At 43.3% G+C, this 9973-nt stretch overlaps 1 protein-coding gene across 3 annotated transcripts in view; it reads left to right on the top strand.

Moving 5' to 3' along the window:
* The first annotated feature begins 364 nt into the window (after nt 1-364).
* pcxb (pyruvate carboxylase b) overlaps nt 365-9973 on the top strand; it is a 268431-nt gene continuing 258822 nt past the window's right edge. Inside the window, exons 1-2 of one of the 3 annotated variants that reach the window (XM_031851254.1) lie at nt 365-780; nt 9181-9317. In XM_031851254.1, the coding sequence (XP_031707114.1) occupies nt 779-780; nt 9181-9317 (139 nt within the window). In that variant the 5' untranslated portion in view covers nt 365-778. Of the gene's footprint in view, nt 781-1774; nt 3886-9180; nt 9318-9973 lie in introns of those variants that run through there. The other 2 variants (XM_031851256.1, XM_031851255.1) reach the window with 2 other exon arrangements.

Here is a 9973-nt window from a genome sequence, read left to right as displayed (position 1 = left end):
AAAATATTCACACCTGTGCTTACCTAGCTGTCAAAATCATATCTGAAATGTGAGTTTGTAGATATCTTGAAATACAATATCTACTAGTAAGAATGTGGATATCTTTAATTACCATATTAGAGACACATAATACAATTTTGCATAACAGAATATAACAGCTATTATGGATATCTAAAAAGTAATTAGTGTGTATCTAATAAATGTTAAACCAGTTTGCCCTAAATGGGGTTATGTTGGTCTCGAGCTCTTTAAATACTGCCGCTCGATGCGCGCTGTCATGCTCTCTTCTGTGATTGGCTGAGAGCAGAAGGGGCGTGCCTGATTGCGTCATGTCAAGGAGAGGGATGAAGGCTTATGTGTGTGTGTGTGTGTGAGTGAGAGAGAGAGAAAGATTACTAGGGAGTATGAGGCAGGCGCAGTAGAAGACTTCCATATCCAGCAGACGGAGACAGACGGCGCCAGCTGCTAGCTAAGTTAGCAACTAGCTTCAGAGTCCTAGCGCCTTTGCAACATATGAGGGACTGAGCGAGAGTGTGTGCGTGACAGCGTGCGCTCGGCCGTCCCGAAGTCACTCCGTGTGCTTGTGTGTGTGTGCGTGCGCAAGTGTTTGTGTATATATAAACTCCCCTATCTCTCTCTTCGGAGCAGCAGCGTGTCCGTGTGTGTGTCGCGTTAGCAAACGCACACACAAACACTACGATACTCGACTGTTTACATTCGGTGTCCGGCTACTTGACAGCGGATTCACATCATTTACTGACACAGACAGAGCACCAGCATGTGAGTACTGATGGGTAACGCGCGTGTGTGTGCGCGTACGAGTCCTGTATGTATGCGTGTGGCTGTCATTGAGTGCATTTGAAAGACAAACCCTTTTCTTCCGGGAGTGTGTGAACGGCTACACGCGTACCCTTGCTTGTGTCTGTCTGTCAACGTGCATGCTGAAAGATGTTGCGTTAGCGTGGTCAGTCCTGTCACAGCAGCTACAGAGAGACGTTTGCAACATTGTGTGCATGGAGAACTTGTTTAGAAAGTAGCTTATTTAGCTACATTGTGCACACGTGCAACTTTGTTACTAATCATAGCAGAATGTATAAGTGGGGCCACAAGGCTCTCAGGTTGCTGAAGGAGGTCACTCGTAAAACTTTTCAATGTACTTTTGTATTAGTGTGAGTTTGCAGCATTGCAACACATGCAGCAATGGCTGCTTCTGTCACGGTTTACCCACTGCTACTTTTAATAACTTTAATATGGATGGTGAGGTAAAATGAAATGGGGCTCCTATTTACATGGAAATCCTGGCATTGAAGAGAGTAGAAGGCCCACGTGATAGGACCAACACTACTGCTTTTTATAGAAGGGCATGAAATGTCTGTTTACATGTTGGAACTTGTACTTTGCAGAACGGGCTTTGTTTTCTTGTAAGATGCACCCAAGGAGCTTGTAGCTGAGTGTGCAATGGCCTGATTTCCCCCCACAGGTTTTCTGTGTTGCAGAGATTCAATCTTCACCTTTGAACCCGTGTGTGTGTGTGTTTGTTGTGTCGGAATCATTCAACTGTACAGTTTGTCCCATCACAGAGCAGGGGGAGGCCCAGTGGGAGCGCTGTAGTGATCAAGCAAAGGACATGTTATTCACGGTTTTACATTAATCCTACAGCACGGATGTGATCGGCAGGTAGAACAACGCTGTAGTCTGCTCTCTTAAAGTGACTGTAGCGGCCTTGAGGGCTTGATGGACGTGTGCCGTTCACTCATTCACCTTGATGTTATTACTTGTTGCAGTAGTGCCAAGGTAATAGACTGAAAAGGCTCAAGGCAACTGGGACACACCCATCATAGTTTTATAACAATGATACAGAGGTGTCACGGCTCCCTTTTGCATGAACTTACACCTCACATCATAAATCTCTAAAGATGGCATTTGTGTGTCAATTTATTTCAGCCCCCTTCCAGTTGTCGGATAGATATTTGGATGTGCACTTGCCTTACCCTCTCAGCATTTTCTGGTCCCTCAGGGCCGTTGGCTAATTGGTTTACCTGATCGCTTGTTGAGGAGTGAGAAAATAATGAATGCGTCCTGGGAAACACTGGACCTTCTCCTTTTCATACTTCCAGGCCACCATCCAACAAATATCTGATGAGTGGTGCAAGAATTCAGCAATGAATCTGTCAGACAGGGAGGCAGGTGTTAAACACCAGTGGTGAGAATGAATAGCTGTGTCCACGGCACTTTAACTTTACAAATGACCCTCTAAAGGGCCCGACACCAAGATTATTTTTGCTCAAGTTTAGGTGAAGGATACTGCCAGCAGTGCATCTGTGCTTGCAGGCATAAATAAAAAGACTTCTCCATTACATGAAACGGTCCTTCAGCTGCGTCTTCTCTCAAGGTTTCGTGAGGTTAAAGAGGGTCTGGTAGTAATATGTCACTTGAGAAGCTCTCGTGCTCTTTGCAGCCCCTCACCCACATTAGCGCACAAGAACTGCAGCATGTACAAGAAATGTCCAAGTGTTCAAAATCAGCTACACATGACCCCTCCTGGTAACCTCCAGTTATACAGAGAGCCAAAGTTTTCACAGACGAAAGGTGAATCCAAAGCAAGCTTTTTAATTAACAATTGACATTTTAAGCGTTCCCTTTTACAGAGGAAGTACCGTTTGGCTAAATGTAGCCTGTAGGCTGGTTGAAGGGTTTTATGGGACATTGCCCTCTCACCCAGATCCTCTAAAGCTCTCTGATCAAGAACTTTCTCCTTTTACAAGAGCAGAGAATCTTTATATGAATCACAAAAAAAGATAAGGAAATGTCCATCACAAAGATAACATGTTAAATCATTTCCTGGTTTCTATTATACCAGTAAAGATGTGAAAGAGGGTCTAGGCTGAAATCTTGTGTTTATCCGACATGTTCTATCCTAAAGGAGCGGCCTGAAGCAGCAGAAGACTGGAGCGTCTTGTTGACTCAGCTGGTAAAGCGGCTGAGTGACAGTGAGAGTCAAGAGCAAGATGTAGCTGAACAGAAACACTCTGTATCAAATTGTTAAATGGTCTAGCAGGCTGATTGGTGAGTCACAGCTTAACCTCGAGTCCCTGCACCAGACGGTTACAACGGATAACCGGCTCCATTTCAAAGGACGACTCCCACCCTTTGCACAGGGTGGGAATCTCAGCTTCTTCCTTCTAGACGGAGGTGTATAGTCCCTCGGTGTAGAACAAAGCGCTATAAAAGCAACTTTGTTCCAGCGGCCATCACTGAGGTGAACAAATTATAGCAACAGTGCACAGATGCTAATGTACCACAACTTGTACTTTGTTACAGTTCTTTTTTTTTTTTTTTTACATTTGCTGACGTTGCGATGTTCAAATGAGTAACAGCTTCTGTTTATTTCTATTGAGAGAGTTGAAACGTGTGAAAACAGGGAAATATCTTTTGAATGGTTAATGATTTAAGGAAATTTGTTGCAGTAACAAATGGTAATTTTCCAGGTCCTTTTATAGTATTTCTTGTTTTGGTCTTTTCAGCAGAGTTTCCCAGACTGCTTGTGAATCCGATCTACCTTTCCACGAGCTCGACGTTCTAACCTTTGTGCCGCCGCTCCCACTTTTTAGTCCAGTCACAAGCTTTTGATTTTGTCTACACAACCGCCGTCAGCCACGGGAACCTTGTTCCTGCTATTTGAGCATGTCCTGCTGTTGATAATTGGCAACCCAAACGGAATTCCTGCACTCTTCCGTGCAAGGAATGACTTCAGGTTTCTAGTTTCTGACAGTCTGGGTTGTACTACTTTACTCAGTCTATTGTTGCATAGTCTCGGAGGGACTTTATTCATCTTATAGGAACTTCAAGGAGGACAGAAGCTGATCTTTGCTGATCTCCTGTTTGGTTTGTTTACATTTCGATGACAACTCACTGGAAATTATTGCAATTAGCACAGAAGGAATGATGCTGTTTGGCTGCAGTGAGTGTAAGGACAGTGATGGAGGTTAGCGACGGTAGTGTTTGATGAAACACTATAATTAGCTTAGTCCTCGGCTTAGTGGAGTAATGTTGTTTACCCGCGAGCCATGCTCTGTATTCTTACCTCACCTAAAATTATATGTTGATACAGTAAAAATGCCCTGTCATACAAGAGAATTCACTTGCTTTTAAAGCGATTTGTTCTCCTGCAGTTTGGCGCTGGGCAAGACTCTCCCAGCTCTAGTTTTAATGCCGGACTCGAGGAAAGGAATGTCAGTTATCCCAGGAATTAACTTTAAAGTGACAGAAATCTCTAGAAAAGCAGTGTGCTTCCTACCCTTTATAGTACACGATGCAGGGGACATCAACGGGGAAGGGGCTACTTCGACAAAATATCAAAGTCCATTTATCTTAACTTCTTGGCAGTCCTGTGTTTTCAAGAGGGTGTTGCACAGTAATACTCACCCCTTAGTCATAGAGAAAGTGTCATCTCATGCTCGTCGTTTGGTGCAAAGAATGAAAAAGCTAGATCCTCCATTGCCGGTGTATTGATTTGCCCCGAGATCAGTCAATCAAGGCAAAGTGAATGCGGGAGCTGTGTGTGTTTTTTGTGTCACAACATTGGCGGCCGCGCGTGTCAGAATGAAACTTTGATCTCCAGGTTAATGTGTGAACCAGAGTCGCCTCTGTTCTTTGAAGCCTCCCAACACACAGGCTGGTCTCAGTGACCTATGGCCTTTAGGTGGAGATTGAGGACGGTCTGATGTGTGCACGCGCGAGTGCATGTGTGTCAGACAGATATACACTGAAGGCTGAGCACGGTTTTGGTTATTTCGGAACTTTCCTGTGAGGACACTTCTTGTGTGTGTCAGGGAGAGATTTAGAGACAGGACAGCAGAGAGAGAGAGAGGGAGAGAGAGAGAGAGAATTTGGCATAAAACGTCTACCCAACTATAATTTAATTCAGTCCTTGTTTTGTGTTGCAGCAGCTCTGAAAGCGATGGTCAGGATTGAGACAGGGAGAGAGGTCGTACACTGAAGTTTAGTTTAACTTTTTCACAGTGCTCTGCCTGTAACGGAGATAGTCAGTGTGGTTTGTTGCGCAACGATTCCAATAGCAACTTGTTGAGAAACAGCCAAGCCCCGAACATAATTTACATTAAGTGTGCCTCTACTTGAGGTTCATACCTAAACGTTAACAACAATGCGGGGTCTGCAGCTGGTTTTAAGCCTCCAGATGTTGCTGTGTTGTGTAACTAAATGCTGTTGCTGAATAACTTGGGCCGGACTTCTGCCCCCTGGTTTGAATTGTTTCTGTTTCCTGGGAGGCGGACGGAGCTGCGGTGCTCCATGATCACGGCGACATAACTCAGAAGAGATGTTTTGGTACCTTTTTGTGGTATGAGGTAAATCATTGATTTCAATGTGCTGGTTTCAACTGGGATGGGTCGTTGGTATCTGATAAAGAAGACAACCCGTCTCACCCTGTTTATCCTCTTTTAGACTCGCTCAAACACAAAGGTCACATTCCTGTGTCACAGGTAATAGGGACCCTTTGGAACGTCTTGCTAGGGAAACGCAGGGTTCTGGCCTTAACATATCAGATAGATATTACTTCACAAATATCTCTGCTTAGGAAGTCTTGATGCTCGTTACATAAAACAAGTGCTTTACAATCAGACGAACTGCGATATTAATTTCGATTTGTGAATGAAAATGTACCAGTTGATGATTGGCATGATTCTGTGTTGGATCGGTCCAATCAGATCATATTGGGGTTAAAAGACGATGACTGATAGAGTTGTATCTGCTCAGCACTACATAATAAAGCTACTGTCGTTGAGGCGGCAATTGCTATTACTACTATCGTTTACTGACTGTAGAAATGTGGGGCGTGATAACATACTGTTCATTCCTGCTTTATCAAGCAGAGCCACTGAGCAAGTTGAATTTTATCGCATTTTCACTCAAGTGATATTGATTTTGGTTTTAGTAAAAGTGCGCGATGCTGATGGTGACATGATCATCTGAGAGCGTGAGCACTCCGTGAGTGGAGTTTGGTCCTGGCTTTTTTTCCATAGTGGTCCGTGCTACTGTGCTTGCCATGAGTCAGCAACAAATGGGGGTGTGTCACCGATCACATGGGCATTTGTTGTGGCTCACAAAAAAAACTTTCCATCATTGTGAAGACCGAGATAGGAGCGGGTTTATCTTTGTTCCTTTATCTTTAAGGCTAAATCCCGATGAACAGTTTTATTTCTGAAGCATTCTCCAAATACACAAAAGGAGATGAACCAGCAGGAAGGAAGGTAGTGAGCTACATTTCAAAACAGTTAAAGGGTTTCAAAAATGGAGAAATGACCGAGAAATAGAGGATATGCTGAGGACAGAGTAGTAGTATTAAGAAAGGTAGCGATAGTTTACGTCACGCTTCAAGTCGCCTGTTTGACAGCATCACTGTCTAGAAGTTTGTCCCCAACAATCATTGAACATTAGGAATGCTATACTTCCTGTTTCTGGGTGGATTTTCAGTCCTTAGATCAGCTGTTTACAACATCAGCATATTACGAATGTGAGAGTCATCACTGCCCAGCAAGTCTATCTCTACTGCAGGGCCACAGTGTCTGGAAGATTCCCAGCTTTGAGGAGATCAAAGAGCATTTTCGATTACAGGCCACATCTTAAATGAACCATCATCATGCTACATGCTGGTAATCATTTATTACTGAACTCGATGCATGCTGGTGCCGTGACTATTTCTGTTATTAGACGCGTTTCTGCAGAATGTCACCTTTTTTATAAACCGATTTAAAGGATTGCTCGTTTGGATTTGACACCCAAAGAGGAGTTCTGCTTGATTGTAGTAGAGCTGTTCAACATTCATCATGTGCTAGAACACTTGGTTATTGTAATATGTAGATAAAAGTGTTGTCTTTATCGGGGCTTTAAGACTGTTAAAACTAAGAGTCTGGTCCCCATATTCACCTGCTAATACAGTGTGTATCTATGTTCTTTCTTTAAATCAGACACCATATCACTCAACCCCAGTTTAGAACGGGTATACTTCTCTGGTAAGAAGCTGTGCTTCAGCTTTATTTGAGAGAATTGAATGCAGGACACAGGTGGTATTTGACCTGTTTTTGCCTGTCTACCTTGTCCTGTCCTTTGTTCCCGGTCTGCTGTTGTCTCCCTGTCTGATTCAGGCCTTGTGAAACTGTATCGGTTACAAAGTGTGACGCTGTTGCTTTTGTGTGGATGCAAGATACTGTTTCAGCCTGAGCTTCCACTGCGATCAGGCTGTCTGAAGGTTCTTGGTCCGTAGCTAATTCTTCATTCATTCCGTCACTATAAGTCACACATCGTTATATAAGACTCACCAATCTAGATTTTAAAAAGGTCTCACTGTAAAGGACATTTTGAGTGAAAACATTACCTTTGCCATCCAATCAGGCTGATCTAGTTTCTCAACAGTCAGTCCACATTCTTTACCCAACTTCACCTGTACACCTCTTGCAATGTGAGGTATTGAAAACGCTTTGGGAGACATGTTTCAGTGGGTGATTAATAGGAGCCTTTTTGGGGGGATTTAAAGCAGATAACCTGCTTCACACACATGAAACGGGTGAATTGAGTTATGCTGTTAGCTTTAATGCACTCATGTAGGTCATTGTTACAGTTTGTACAGCACCGACACCGCTGTTCATTATCTCTACATCTATACAGGACACATGTGGTAATTCACCTGTAAGTGAAACCCTGCAACCACGGGTAACAAACAGGAAGTAATTGTGCAGAATGAGACTTCATTTGGCTCAAAGAAATTGAGTTCTTTTTTTTTTTTGTCTGGGTGCACGTTACCGTGAACACATTGGAGAAGATGCCAGCACTTGTTGTGATCTGAGGCTCTTTAGATTAATGTCCAATTTATATTAGTCTAGGATGTGGCATTTGCAGTTGGTAGTGGTCTCCATTGGTTGCATTGCTGTTGTTTGACCACAGTGTGGCAGCAAAGCACTGTCGGTGAGGTGTAGCCTCGTCATCAGAGAAGAAGAAGAAGCCTCCACCTCTGCAGGCTCGCCATCAAACAGCTCCAGCACCAGTAAAGCTGCCTGTCTCCACACAGTGAACGAGCCACGCGCTAGGCTACATTTGACTGTGTGCGTTTGGTGATTATTGAGTGAATGCAGCCATCAAAGCACAACCAAAGTGTTGGGTGCAGTTTGTTTGTGTGTTGCATTGCCTCCGTCATGCTGGATAGTTGGATGGTTCTTTTTGTTTGAGTGCAGTCGTTCTAATCAAGTGAGGGCAACAGATTCTCAACTGAGACAGACTTCGGAGTATCTTGTTCAGTATGAAACATTTATTCATGTACAGCGAGCGAGTCTGTTCCACTTTATAGTTGCCGTTTAATTGTTGTGATTTGAGGAAAGAAACCTCACCACAAACGCACCGTGAACTTGCTGTCTTTAATTTGACGCAGCTGCAGCTGATTGGCTTACTCCCTCCTTCCTTTTATGGAAATCAAATCTTTTTGGAAGATGTTTTGATCCGTGAGCTGTGAGCTGTCATTCCAAGATTTATGCGATTGTAAATCTGTGTGCTATTTTTATTACTTTACAATGTTAATTGTGTTACTTGATCCTTTTATCATCGAATAATCAGCATCTAATCAGCATCTAATGGCTTCTGAGTCATATATGGTCGAGTCATATTAATATATTCTCTCCAGCCATCATATAAGCAAACTGACACGAGCCAAGTTACTTCTCCTTAGATTGTATTTACATTTTGTCTTTTCCCAAACTGTCGCATCAACAGAAGTCGGGGCCACAGTTCTACAATTCTTCCCTCATAACACTTTTTCTTCCCGAGAGCTGGAATTATCCAAGATTCCTACTAAATGTCAGGAACGCCAATTAAAATGTTTGAAGAAAATGCCATGAAAGGAACACGCAACCCTCGGCAACAACTTAATAGGGCTCGGCGCTTTAGTGGATTTAATCTCTGTAAACAAGGCTCACTCCTCTTGTTTCAACACTTTCAAAGCATTATCTTTTTAAAATATTCCTGAAAGCATCTTTCTTTTTCATCAGAGAGACCGCACGTAGCAAATGGTTTCTAGATGGAGATTATAAGACAATAGGAGTTCTTCCCTTCACTTATTGCTGTTGTATCGAGACTCTGTTTATGTTTAAACATTCTCTCTCTCTCTTCCTTCAGGATGTTGAGGTACACCGTGGTCCGAGGCGGCCTCGGCCTGCTGGCCGTGAGGAGGGCGTGTCTCTCCCCCCGCTTCTCCCACTCTGCCCCGCAGAGCGAGTATCGACCAATCAAGAAAGTCATGGTGGCCAACAGAGGTAAGACCGCCTCCACGTCCCATCGGCGCTAAATCACCACTGAATGAGACGAGCGATTCAGATAGCACCATTCAATTCAACAGTTTTATTTATAAAGTTACGGCATTTACAATCTTCTCTGGGCAAATGAACAGACTCTCAGACTCTTTAATATTTACTTGGCACGTACTAATATTTAAGCACACATTGTATGTGGGCGGCTGCACAAGCTAACTTTGTTTGCTTAATCATAAAGCGCTCGTTTCTTTTATTAGAATATTGGAAACGGAGGTAGAACTGCACCCACAACCCTCGCTGTATGCTAGGAAGTTGAGTTTAAGGGGTGTATGTATTAATCAGTTTTACATAACATCCCAGATGTTTTCTATTTATTTAAATATTACTGTTTATGAAAGCTAAAACAAATCAGTGTGACCTGTTTTATTATGTTAACATTTTTTTTTTTTCTTTTCCTTTATGTTCCTTTCTAAGCTGCTAGAAATGGCCGTCAGTGGGGTCTGAATGGAAATATAATTATGGAGAATCCAAGAGTTTTCTAAACACTAAGCAGTCACCAGCAGCGTCGTGCTTTGGTAATGCTTGTAATCACCGGACCACTAGCCTTTTGACGCTGTCGCGTGAGGCTGTCGCGTGAGGCTGTCGCGTGAGGCTGTCGC

Source organism: Anarrhichthys ocellatus, unplaced genomic scaffold (genome assembly GCF_004355925.1).
Source record: "Anarrhichthys ocellatus isolate YVR2014 unplaced genomic scaffold, GSC_Weel_1.0 scaffold11, whole genome shotgun sequence".
Taxonomy (NCBI): domain Eukaryota; kingdom Metazoa; phylum Chordata; class Actinopteri; order Perciformes; family Anarhichadidae; genus Anarrhichthys; species Anarrhichthys ocellatus.
This window is presented reverse-complemented; position numbering and strand designations above follow the sequence as displayed.